The 13,938-nt window shown below is 40.9% G+C and overlaps 1 protein-coding gene across 2 annotated transcripts in view; it reads left to right on the top strand.

Annotated features, from left to right (window-relative positions):
* The window catches only part of HPGD (15-hydroxyprostaglandin dehydrogenase), a 141,689-nt gene extending 128,829 nt beyond the window's left edge, over positions 1 to 12,860 (top strand). The window contains exons 7-8 of one of the 2 annotated variants that reach the window (XM_040333565.1): positions 11,092 to 11,275; positions 11,368 to 12,860. In XM_040333565.1, the coding sequence (XP_040189499.1) occupies positions 11,092 to 11,224 (133 nt within the window). In that variant the 3' untranslated portion in view covers positions 11,225 to 11,275; positions 11,368 to 12,860. Of the gene's footprint in view, positions 1 to 11,091; positions 11,291 to 11,356 lie in introns of both variants that reach the window. The other variant, XM_040333556.1, reaches the window with a different exon arrangement.
* Positions 12,861 to 13,938: the final 1,078 nt, after the last annotated feature.

Here is a 13,938-nt window from a genome sequence, read left to right as displayed (position 1 = left end):
TTACGCACATGTGTGCCATTTTTAGGGGCAGAAGCCAATCCTGCATTTGCCAAGGATACCTGTGAAGGGTTATTGGAGTGAAGGCAACACCAACACCCAAGGCCACATGTTTATGCACCTTCTATCCAAAGTCTGCAAAAGACACCAGACTTTATGTAAAAAAAACATTTGTCTTCCACCACAAAAGGCATGCTCACTGTAGTTCAAAAGTCTTCCAAAAAGACACCAGAATTTATCCATAAAATCTCTAATATTGTTTTGAGTGCACTAAATTGTGGCCTCATCATACAAACTGGCTCCCCAAGCCGTTGTTTACAAAATAAAGAGAGCTTTCAGGGAAAATCTATTTAAATGTCATTTTTTTTTCTTTATGTATATCAGTTTTGCTGCAGCAGGTTCCACACATGGTACATATGCCACACATTACAGGCAGACTAAGGGGACCCCCCCCAGGCACTATATTTAAAGATTTTTTTTTTTCATTCTTATTGTTTCACTTTAAGCATCAATAAAACCATTGCTCCTTTAAAAACTATCTTAAAAAAATATTGCATTGATACATGTCCCCAAGTGCAGTAGCTGGCCCCCATACTCTTCTTATGGCCAATAACTTGCACATAAGATTTCAAAATGGCCAACTTTGATTTTTCAAGTTCCGGTCTCATAGACTTGAATAGGGTACGGAGTTCGGGTCTGAACTTTTGAAATATTCAAAAGTTCTGGCTCGAAACGGTGGTGTTCAGCCCAACTTTATTAATGATGAATGGTGCTATATCACATTATATTAGGCTGGTACAATCCACTTGCATTTAGGAAGAGATGGATTCTAAAGGTAGTAGTTTCAAAAAAGCAGAGTAGGACTTTTAAGGTACCAATAATCATAAGAAAATTGTAAAAGTTATTGACTTTAGTCACAACATTTAAAAATATTAACATACATGAAAGGATAACAACCAAATAAATCAATGGTTATCTGCATCATATATATCTCTGAGGGCTACTTGTTAAACAAATGTCAGCTGTTAAAGAAAATAAAAGAATGGGAGAGAAATCTGATAAAACAAATGATAAGAGCAGAAGAAAAACATAGTAAAAATCCCTCTACTAGTTCTTTAAAGAATTGGGAAGCAGCACGGTATCTAGTGGGAAAAAGAGCTTTAAAGAAAACTGACGTTTAATATATTATATTATTTTTTTATGAAGCAGAATTTTTTGAAGAGGGAGATAAAGCAGTAAATTTTATTGAAAGATATAGCATGGGCTCAGCAGCCATCAGTGTGAAAAGGGACAATAGAAAGTGAAGTATGAGTATGGTTAGTCTCTTTTACTTCTGATATACGGTAGTAGACACATTCTATCAATTTTACATTCTACCAATTTTACAGTCCCTTCAAAATGGCATATTCAGACCAACAACTAGGTAGTTATTTAGAAAAGACCTTGGGGGATGGTCTTCCAGCAGATGTATATACTGTAACTCTCTTGACATTACTATAATCCCCCGTATAATTCATGTGTGGGGAAAGTTTAACTACTTCCATATATTACAAAAGTACAGTACATACATGCAGGGAAACATGGATGGGTACATGGGTATAGCTGTTAAACAAAAGAAAGTGTGCAATCCCAAAATGCTAAGCATAGTACATCATGACCATTAAAAATTTCTGTTTATAGAATCAACTTGCTTTTCTTGGTCCATGTTGTATTAATCTTTGTTTATGGTCGTTACCCTCTAACCGAGAGAGATGTGGATCACATAAACACGCGACAAGACTTACAACATAAATAGACCTGAAGTGTGCCTTGGTGGTCTGGTCAGTATGCCAAGAAAAGGGGGCATACCCAAGGTAAGTAATGGGTAGTTAATTGAAGAAGGACATGCTGAGAAGTGCCCTGAAAAAGGGAAGGGCGGGAGGGTGTCGAATGCGATTGAATGCCCAGACTCACGGATATGAGGTGAGCTGGGAAGAGTCGGCCCAGTGACGTGTAGTACTGCACACTGAACCGACAAAGAGCATGTGTGAGTGGGCTGCTTAAATACCCTCCGGGCTCCTCCCATAAACTCAGGCCACCATACTGGCCTTCTTATTTATGGTCGTTACCCTCTAACCGAGAGAGATGTGGATCACATAAACACGCGACAAGACTTACAACATAAATAGACCTGAAGTGTGCCTTGGTGGTCTGGTCAGTATGCCAAGAAAAGGGGGCAAAAGACTCAGATAGGGAAATAGTTTATATTGATTTCTTGTATTTATTGAGCCAGCTTGGTAAAGGCTTGTGCCATTCCTTCATGAGGATTTGGGATGTATGTGGCAAAACAAGGAGACTTCCATCAGCCTGGTATCTTGATTACGTAGTCTGGTACTCCCTGTTGGGAGGCAACTGAGGCTGCTCCAATTCGGAAAGAATGTCCAGAGAACTGACTGGGGTTTGAAGCACAAGTTACTTAGGAGGATTCTGACATGCTTGACACACTGGCTGACACTCAGGGAGCTGGTTTAGAAAGGGTAGCAACGAGCTACCCTCAGATTGGCTGGGTAGATGGAGCAGTAGTGGGTTGAGCACCGTCACTGGGCGTCAGGCTGAAACAGGTTGATGTCAACCCCAGGGGCCTGTTTGTTGCGTTTGCAGACTGTGAGAGTGTAGTGGTTCGAAAGCAAGTCGGGTGGCGTCGGAGCAGTGTGTGACTGCCGGAGCCGCGGACTAAATTCACTAGGTTGTAGGGAACCGTAGAAGGCCTGGTAGATGGCTGTTGGGTGACTAGACTGGGCAAAGCCCTAAACAGGGAACGAGTAAGGATTTTAGACATGTCCCTAAAGAGGGGACTCTTGAAAGCTAGGCGCTTGCCACTGACTACAGTGCTTCTGTATGCCCTGTAGGAGGGATTTGACTGCATGGGCTCGAGAATACTGACGGTTTACTGGGGTCCTGCAGGGACAGGAAATGCTGGATGTCATCTAGATATGGCGAGATAGTATTGAGAAATGGTCAGCTGCATGTGGCAATACGATATGAAGGCTAGGATGTGTCCAACGTTGCCTATTGCTGCTCCGGGGCAAGGGGCCAAAAATTTGCGATTAGTGTTCCAAGCAGTGCGATAGGCCTTCAGTGTGTTGCGTGCCAAGGAGTGGTTAATAAGTTGGATTGCGTTGGCGAGATGCGACTTCAGTCCATCGTCAGCAATGTCCATGGTGGGACAGGGATAGTTGTTGGGTCGGCTCCAGGCTCTTGCTGGAAAAAACATCCATTCCAAGGTTGGAATAGGAAAGCGCATCAGCTGCTTTTTGCATTTGCCTGGAAAAGGTCTACATAAGATATTAACTGGTGACGGAGTGACAGCTGCGCGAGCCTGCGCAGGAAGTGATGGGGAGTGACTTAGATCTATCTTAATTGATGATGTCGGCTGTGGCCTGATTGTCTGTGGTGAAGAACAGTGTCTGTCCTGTTCAAGTGTGGACCCAGACCTGGGCAGCTGCCACGATGGGGTGCAGCACGAGGCGTGATGAAGACTGGGTGAAGCAAAAATTTAAGAGAATTTCTGGGGGCCAAGTTTTGGAGAACCAGTGGCGGCCTAAAAATGGCTGCAAAAGCCTTTGGTGGCTCGGCTGACACTGCCGGGATGAAGATTGAAATGATGTTCTATCAGGTGGGGAAGTTGTCCCACATAGCTAAGTCTGCTACTGATGCTTGGTCTAGTTTGAGAACTTGGACTGGATCTTGCATTGGTGTGAGAAAATCAAGACAATACACAGGTGCTCAACAAGACGATATACATGCACTCGCAGGCCAACGTGCACTCGCAGGCCAACGTGCACTTGCTGGTGCTGGATGAAAACCTGAACTAACCGCAGGGAAAAAACTGAGAAAAGATGAGTGGCCCGCGTGCCACTGAAGATGAATGGCCAACTGGGTGCCACTGTGTGTTTGTGTGGCTGATTGTTTGTCACTGAGGTGTGTTTGCAAGTTTAGTTTGTATTCGGGTTTGCACGTAGGTGCGTGCCGCTACGTGTTTTATACTACTGCAGACAATATTGTGCGGTTGCAAGGGTGTCAGTGTGTGTCAGGTTGCTGGGACGATATTGTGTGGTGGCAGGGGCCTTGAGTATGAAGGTTTGATGGTATTGGTGGTTGCAAGGGTCTCAGTCTGGTTTGCTGAGACGATATTGTGTGGTTGCAAAGGTCTCGATGATTATGAGGTTTGTTTTGAGATGGCATGGTGTGGTTGCACAGGTCTCAACAAGTGAGGGGTTGCTGAGACGATCTTGCGTTTTGCAATGGTCTCAAATGAGTGTCGGCCGCTGAGACAACTTTGTATGGCTGCAAGGGTCTAAATGGGTGTCAGGTTGCGGAGACGATATTGCATTTGCAATGGTCTCAAATGAGTGTCAGGTTGCTAAGATGACTTTGTATGGCTGCAAAGGTCTGAACGGGTGTCAGGTTGCTGAGATGAGATTGTGTGGTTGCAAAGGTCTAGAAGGGTGTGAGGTAGCTGAGATGATATTACATTTAGCAAGGGTCTCAAATGAGTGTCAAGTTGCTGAGACAATATTCCCCTTTATTTTTTTATTTTTTTTATGAAAACGACTGTGAATGAAACGCTGGTAAACATGAGTTACCGCATCTGGCAGTGTTTACAAGCTGTTACAGGCATTGGCGTTTCGAATGCCTCTGAACATCCGTCTGAACCCATTTTTTTTATTTTATTTTTTACCAACAGCAGTGTACATGAGGCCAAAGATGATTTGTCTGGCTGCAAGGGTCTCAATGAATGCCAGGTTGCTGGGGCGAGACTGTATGGTCACAAAGGTCTTTGACGAGTGGGAGGTTGCTCAAGACAGTATTGCGTGGTTGCAAGGGTCTCGATGAGTGTGGCGCTGCTGAGACGGTATTGTGTTTGCAAGGGACTCAACAATGGTGTGAGGCTGCTGAGACGGTATTGCGTGGTTGCAAGAGTCTTGATGAGTGTGGGGCTGCTGAGACGGTATTGTGTTTGCAAGGGTCTGAACTATGGTGTGAGGCTGCTGAGACGGTATTCCGTGGTTGCAAGGGCCTTGATGAGTGTGGGGCTGCTGAGATGGTATTGCGTTTGCAAGGGTCTGAACTATGGTGTGAGGCTGCTGAGACAGTATTCCGTGGTTGCAAGGGCCTTGATGAGTGTGGGGCTGCTGAGACGGTATTGCGTTTGCAAGGGTCTGAACTATGGTGTAAGGCTGCTGAGACGGTATTGTGTGGTTGCAAGGGTCTTGATGAGTGTAGGGCTGCTGAGACGGTATTGCGTTTGCATGGGTCTCAACAATGGTGTGAGGCTACTGAGATGGTATTGTGTGGTTGCAAGAGTCTTGATGAGTGTAGGGCTGCTGAGACGGTATTGCGTTTGCAAGGATCTCAACAATGGTGTGAGGCTGCTGAGACGATTTTGCATGGCTGCAATGATCTCAACGGGTGTCAGGTTGCTGGGCTGAGATTGTGTGGTGACAATTAATTTTTTTCTGCTTTTTTTTTTTTTTTTTTATATATTTTTTTTTTTTTTTTTTGCGTTTTGTAAGGGTCATGTGTTGCAAGGGTCTTAACAAGGGTGTCAGGCTGCTGAGACAATTTTGTGTGCTTGCAAGAGTCTCCATGAGTGTGGGGCTGCTGACACGGTATTGCGTTTGCAAGGGTCTCAACAAGGGTGTCAGGCTGCGGAGACAAATTTTGCGTGCTTGCAAGAGTCTCCATGAGTGTGGGGCTGCTGAGACGGTATTGCGTTTGCAAGGGTGTCAGGCTGCTGAGACAATTTTCTGTGCTTGCAAGAGTCTCCATGAGTGTGGGGCTGCTGAGACGGTATTGCGTTTGCAAGGGTCTCAACAAGGGTGTCAGGCTGCGAAGACGAATTTTGCGTCATTGCAACGGTCTCAACAGGTGTCAGGTTGCGGGGCTGAGATTGTGTGGTGGCAATTTTTATTTTTTTTCTGCACTTTTATTTTTCTTTCTGCTTATCTTTTTTTTGCGTTTTTTTTTTTTTTTTTTTTTTCCGTTTTGTAAGGGTCATGTGTTGCAAGGGTCTTAACAAGGGTGTCGGCTGCTGAGACGATTTAGTGTGGTTGCAAGAGTCTCGATGAGTGTGGGGCTGCTAAGACGGTATTGCGTTTGCAAGGGTCTTAACAAGGGTGTCAGGCTGTGGAGACGAATTTTGCATCGTTGCAACGGTCTCAACAGGTGTCAGGTTGCTGGGCTGAGGTTACGTGGTGGCAATAGTTTTTTTTTTTTTTTTTGCGTTTTATATATTTTTTTCCTTTTTTGCGTTTTTTTTTTTTTTTTTTTTTTTTGCATTTTGTAATGGTCATGTGTTGCAAGGGTCTCAGCAAGGGTATCAGACTGCTGAGATGATTTGCATGGTTGCAAGGTCTCAATCAATAAGAATTGGGTTACTGAGAAAGGATAAAAACACCTGGTTTGTTTGTACCTTAAGCAAGCAGTATAAGGTAAAAGGACAACGCCCATAGGGGCCACTAATGAACGATATGGGAGACAACGAATGGTAGCAAATTGATAGGACATAAAGAATGTGTAAATCTTACTTGCGACAGTGGGCCATGCGAGTGAGTTTGCGGCGGACTGTGGCTGGAGTGAAACATGTCGGGAATGTGTAGCGTGATGCCGTGCATGGGGCAAAACAACAAGGTTTGGTGTAGAAAATAGAACACGAGAAGTGCGTATCAATGCTTTGTAAGCTCCACTGCGGGAACAAGCAATTCCTAAGTTCCGCTGCGGGAACTAAAACACACGACATGGGGAAACAATGAATGACAACGGTAGAAAGTATGCAATGTATCTGATACAAAATGGTTGTAAAATGCATGAAATGAATCCGATACGAATTGATAGTAAGGAGTATTGAACGAATCTAATACGAATTGGTTGTAGAGTGTATGCTACCCCTTGCTTTGAAACCGAACACCTACCAACCACCCATCCCCCCAGGCTAATCAAGTGCAGACAAGGCACCATGTGAGTCCAATTAGCACCTCAATCTGCCAAAGAACCCATACAAACACATGTCAATCTCCAAATGGATTTACAAATGAATCGTATGTTTGGCAGAAGGAAGTTACAAATGTACTACGCCTGAGCCAAATGATGTTGGAACATGAGCAAAAGTAACTCAGAAGCAGATTTTTTCCCAAAAGGGATGCAGGATAGGAAGCATAACGAATTGTAAGATTGCACAAGATACGAAAAGGTTTGAATCCTACCTGCGAAGTAAGCGGGAACCGCCGGCGAAGACCATGAAGGGAGAAGCCGCAAAGCGCTTGCGATGTCGAATGCGATTGAATGCGCAGACTCACGGATATGAGGTGAGCTGGGAAGAGTCGGCCCAGTGACGTGTAGTACTGCACACTGAACCGACAAAGAGCATGTGTGAGTGGGCTGCTTAAATACCCTCCGGGCTCCTCCCATAAACTCAGGCCACCATACTGGCCTTCTTATTTATACTTTACTTGGCAAGCTCTCTGCTGAAATAGCGAATATTGTTTTACATTATTTGGCACATAGAGCACTTGTTTCCTCCCTTGGGCCTCCTTTAGATTTGATTTGTATGTTGCTGTAAGCTGGCAGGTCAGTTAAATTTTACCACTTGCATGGCTAGTTTAGTTTTACAAGCTGCATTAAAATACTACAAAGTTGCTGTTTTCAAAAATATTATTTGCAAACATCCCACATACATTTTATAGGGGGATTTGCAGGATTGGTGATTGAAATCACTCTAGATTATCATTAACACAATATTGGGAGCATCAGAAATAAGGTGGTTTGAATTTTACGGTGCAGACGCCATTTTTTTGTTTTCTGTCATTTTGAAAGTGTAAATGCTGGAAATAAAATCTAACTTTTTTTGACATATTATAAGAATGTCTAATCTTCGTTATGCACATTAATACACATTTTTACCTGGGGTGCCCAAACTTTTGATCCCCACTGTATAATTCCACTCTATTACAGTAGTATATAATGTATAATATGTGTGTTTCTGTAATATAATTGCGGGGAAGAGAGTTCCAGTGAGTCACAGAAGCACAGAGTGGCGCTATAACGAAGGTATTTGGCACAATTTTATTCAAGTCTATGAGACCCGAATTGAAAAATCAAAGTTGGCCATTTTGAAAGCTTATGTGCAAGTTATTGGCCATAAGAAGAGTATGGGGGCCAGCTACTGCACTTGGGGACATGTATCAATGCAATATTTTTTTTTAATATAGTTTTTAAAGGAGCAATGGTTTTATTGGTGCTTAAAGTGAAACAATAAAAATGAAAAAAAAAAAACTTTAAATATAGTGCCTGGGGGGTCCCCTTAGTCTGCCTGTAATGTGTGGCATCTGTACCATGTGTGGAACCTGCTGCAACAAAACTGATATACGTAAAGAAAAAAAATGACATTTAAATAGATTTTCCCTGAAAGCTCTCTTTATTTTGTAAACAACAGCTTGGGGAGCCAGTTTGTATGATGAGGCCACAATTTAGTGCACTCAAAACAATATTAGAGATTTTATGGATAAATTCCGGTGTCTTTTTGGCAGACTTTTGAACTACATTGAGCATGCCTTTTGTGGTGGAAGACAAAAGTGTTTTTTTTACATAAAGTCTGGTGTCTTTTGCAGACTTTGGATAGAAGGTGCATAAAAATGTGGCCTTGGGTGTTGGTGTTGCCTTCACTCCAATAACAACTCACAGGTATCCTTGGCAAATGCAGGATTGGCTTCTGCCGCTAAAAATGGCACACAGGTGCGTAAAATTGGGCCTGAGTGTTGGTGGTGCCTTTGGCAAGTATCACAGCTTGTAAACGCTTTTTGTAGCCAGCCAAGAGTCTTTCAATTCTTGTTTGAGGTATCTTTGCCCATTCTTCCTTACAAAGTCTTCCAGTCCTTTGAGATTTCTGGGCTGTTTGTCATGCACTGCTCTTTTAAGGTCTATCCATAGATTTTCAATTATGTTGAGGTCAGGAGATTGTGAAGGCCATGGCAAAACCTTCAGTTTACGCCTCTTGATGTAATACCCCGTGGATTTTGAGGTGTGTTTAGGATCATTATCCATTTGTAGAAGCCATCCTCTCTTTAACTTCAGCTTTTTCACAGATGGCATCAAGTTATCATACAAAATTTGCTGAAATTTTATTGAATCCATTTTTCCTTCTACTCGTGAAATGTTCCCTGTGCCACTGGCTACAATACAACCCTAAAGCATGATTGATCCACCCCCATGCTTAACAGTTGGACAGAGGTTATTTTCATTAAATTCTGTGCCCTTTCTTCTCCAAACGTACCTTTGCTCATTCCGGCCAAAAAGTTCTATTTTAACCTCATCGGTCCACAGAACTTGTTTCCAAAATGCATCAGGCTTGTCTATATGTTCATTTGCAAAGTTCAAACCCTGATTTTTGTGGTGAAGAGGTTTTCTTCTGATGACTCTTCAATGAAGACCATATTTGTACAAGTATCTCTTTATAGTGGAATAGTATACCACAACTCCAGTGTCTGCCAGATCTTTCTGGAGGGATCGTGCAGTCAAATGTGGGTTTTAAATAGCTTTTCTCACAATTCTGCGAGCTGTTCTGTCTGATATTTTTCTTGGTCTTTCAGATCTTGCTTTAACTTTCACTGTTCCTGATGACTGCCATTTCTTAATTACATTCCGAACAGAGGATATTGACATCTGAAAATACTTTGCTATCTTCTTATAGCCTTCTCTAGCTTTGTGAGCATCAACTATTTTCAGTTTTAGTTTTCTAGACAACTGCTTAGAAGAACCCATGGTGCTGATTGTTTGGGCAAGGTTAGATGAGTCTGGGCATTTAAAACCTTTGAGATTGACATCACCTGGTCTTCCCAGATGACGATTAAGAACAATCCATGACACTGGCAGGTCTCAGCTTTGCAAAGGGGGCAGTGCATGCTATTAATTCTGCAGGGTGACCAAACTTTTGCAGACGCCATTTTTTTGTTTTCTGTAATTTTGAAAGTGTAAATGATGGAAATAAAATCTAACTTGTTTTGATATATTATAAGAATGTCTAATCTGTAATTTGATGCCTTTTGAAGATTTTTCCATCTTTCCTTGGCTTCGTTATGCACATTAATACAAATTTTTACCTGGGGTGCCCAAACTTTCGATCCCCACTGTAGGATTTTACAAGCATTTTAAACTAGGGCTTATTTTCGAGGTAGGGCTTATATTGCAGCCCTCCTGGAAAATAACACTAGGTTTTATTTTCGGGGGAAACACAGTAGTAGCTTTTCTGCTCCTAGAAACTAATAGAGTTATCCTATATGTCCATGCACACTATTTTCTCCTATAAGCATTTCAAGCTTTAGCATTTTGGAGCATAATGTTTTTGGGAGCGTTTTTCCGAAGAAAAAAATGCTACTAACAGCTGTTTTTGAGGTTTTTTCTTTTTCTTCATGTACTGTAAAACCATTAATAAAACACTAACGCTCCTAAAAGCTACTAAAACGCTACTACAAGCCAAAACTTAAATGTTATTATCAGTGTTTTTCATCTAGCGTTTTTCGAGCTAGTGTACACAGAGCCTTAATGGTTAAGAGAATCAAATACAGCCAACACATTTTGGGGCAAAAAAGTATCCCTCTTATTCATGACTTGAGTAGTCAATATTAATAAAATCACACCAGAATGCACTAGTGGAACTGTGTTAAGGCTTGATGAAGATTAACGTCTCCTGGAGGCACTAAAGGCAGAAGGGTAGTTATTTTTTCATATGTGGCTGTCAATACATTAATAATTTTTAACAGTTGATTTCATTTTAGTATTGAAAACACTTACAGTACATTCTATCCTGCTTCACAATCAGCTAGCAGTCAGCTTTTCCAAACATTTTTTAATTAAACCAGGCCATTACAATACATTCAGAAGACAGTTCTCTCACTGGCAGTTTTTGTCAAGAATGCTAAACTTGATTTACACATCATAGGTAGAAGCAAGATATTTATATATATTCGTAATAAACATTCTGTTATCCCTTCTACTTTCATTACATTGCTGATTTGTCTGAGTATACTAAGATGCAGCTTTTTTTTTCTGTTGTAACAGCCCATCCCTCATTGCCAAAGGAATGGTGAGTCTCATAGAAGACGATGGAGCTAATGGAGCTGTTATGAAAATTACAACTTCTCGGGGAATTCACTTTGAAGAATTTGGAGCACATCAGAAGACAAAAGTGTGAATCTGTGGTTTTCCTTTTTCGCTCTAACAATAGCACAAATCTAAATTGCTGTTTATATATATATATATATATATATATATATATATATATATACATAGAGAGAGACATTCATACAAAGCCTGTTTGTAATACATCATTCCATCTTCCAGCTTTATATCTTTAAAACTATTCTTTTTCCTTAATGGCTCATACTTCCTTGATTTTTTGTAAATAGGAAGGTGTCAATGTAGTTGTTTTGAGATATATACTGTATATAATTATATGGGTTCCAGCCTAGAGAGCTCTTTTTGCTCACACAAAAATGGCCGCATACAGCTTTCAGGCACCCTTGCCTTTTCCCACGCTAAGTAAATCAAAATGTGCAATTTTATTGCAGTTAGCTTGTGAAAAGGCAGGTATCTCTTTTGGTGGTTTTCTGGGAATGTATCAGGTTGTGTGCATGCACATTTAGGTTCTATATCCTTTTGTGCTTTGGTAGTGTCTGCCCAAATATATATTGAAATTTAAAAGTGTTAATTAACTAATATTTCACAACAGTTTTCAATTTACTTTCAGTGAAAAACATATTTGATTATCATTTTTCTCAACTTTAAACCCTAATTTCAATGTACCTGGCTCTGTCAGACATTTTATTTTTTATTTTTTCAATTCTTTATTTTTTATTTTCAGTAGAGAAGGGTGTACAAATTACACAAAATGGTAATGCATAGCGACATTGAAAGTCATTTAGATCAAGGATATACAAAGCCATTAGGAATTGTTTATATGATAAATACCATCAGATGAAATGATAAGGAGCCTGTGAAGAATAGGAGGGGGGGGGGTTGTACAGGGCAGAGGGGAGAAGTTAGGGTAAGGAAGGGCAACGGGAAAGAGAACTATTGAAGAGAGTAGTGGTAAGGAGGCTGTGGGCATGGTAGAGATTGGAAGAGGAAGAAACTATAAAAAAGGGGGGAGTTGGTCAAGCACAGGGCCAAAATAAATATTATCTATGTGTTAAAGCTTTATGAATCGGGCATAATGGCTTACTACATTTTGTGCAATGCTCTCTGCTTTATTGCATACATTTGTTGCCAGCTTTAAACATATTATAAATAATTTCATAAAATATAAGCAATTCTAATGAATCTGTATATCAGCCATGAGTAACATGCCAACCCCAGGAAGGTACAGCATACTGGAAGTTGCAACTGGAAGCTGAAGATTTTTTGTGATTATTGTACAGTATATTATAACCAAAATCTGACTCCAGAAATATTTTCTTTACAATATGGAAAATAGCCATTAAAAGTAAAAGAAGAAATGTATGATTTTTACTGGCTATAGCAATGAAAATGTGTTTTACAAGTTTTGGATAGAGTGCAGAAAGTTAAACCCCTGTCAACTTTTTATTTATATCTGCATCCTTGCTAGGGAGATTCACCTTCAGCATTTGTCTTGAAGACCATTTTCACAGGGGCAGAAAGTTATAGGAAAGGTCATGTTCCAGTGAATGTGAAGATTCTCATTTATCCAGGTCATGATATAACTAGCAGTAGTCATTTATTCAATTGGATTTGTTCTGTAATGTTAAAGTGATTGTAAAGGCTTTTTTTCCCTATAAAAATAACAAACATGTTATACTTAACTTCTCTGTTGCAGTGGATTTGCACAGAGCATCCTGGATCCTCCTCTTCTCGGGTTCCTCATCTGTGATCCTGGCCCCTCCCTCCTGTTCAGTGCCCCCACAGCAAGCAGCTTGCTATGGGGGCACCCAAGTTGAGTCACAGATCCCTGTGTCCATTCATAGATGGAAACCCCTTCCCAGCCCTGCCCCCTTTTTCCCCTTATTGGCTAGCTGACTTTGGTATCAGCGGGAGCCAATGGTGTCACTGCTGTGTCTCAGCCAATCAGGAAGGAGAATCTGGGCATCTGAGACACTCGTGGTCATCGTTGGACAGAGAGGGACCTCAGATAAGTGTTAGGGAGGCTGCTACACACAGAAGGCTTTTTTATCTTGATGCATAGGATGCATTAAGATGAAAAACCTTCTGACTTTACAACCCCTTTAAAGATGTTTAGCTACTTATGCAAGTAGCTTCCACATTTCTAAAAATGTCTTCATCACTAGTTCATCAACAAGTTATATTGAATGTGACTATCTACTAATGACTTTTTTTTATTATTATTACAGCTGTTTAAAATGGGAAAACACATGATAGGTCTTAACAATTCCTGACTCAATCCAAAACTTACAAGATCAGCTTTTACTCTAGATATACTTTAAATCGTTAAAATGATTAAGAACTTGCACTGTCCAATGTAACTATAAGCTATTTTGTTGCCTTGTTTATATTATGTGTTTAAGGGCGACTTCTTGCCTTTGTGAAATATTGCCCTTATTCAGTCTGCAAGGAAAATGTGTAATATACCTTCTATTTTATATTTAAACTGAGTAGGGTTGAGCCAGTAAGAGACCAAATTAGTTCTACAGATAGCCACACATCTATAACTGGAAAACATTAGGGCATTTTAGGGGTTTAAGTACACGAAAAAAAAATCCTAAAGCAATTGGAGCAATATTGATCTCTAGAAGAGTTTGGAGTCTCACGTGATTTCAATTTTAGACTGGTAGAAGGCTATTAGGACAATGTTGAGTCTAACAAACAACACACCGAGAAGCCTTAAGGGGAATTCCTTTGGTGTTAGCTTTAGACCTTGAAGGTTTATCAAAC

Source organism: Rana temporaria, chromosome 1 (assembly GCF_905171775.1).
Source record: "Rana temporaria chromosome 1, aRanTem1.1, whole genome shotgun sequence".
NCBI lineage: Eukaryota > Metazoa > Chordata > Amphibia > Anura > Ranidae > Rana > Rana temporaria.
The sequence above is the reverse complement of the archived record's forward strand: the minus strand, read 5'-3'. Positions and strand labels throughout refer to the sequence as shown.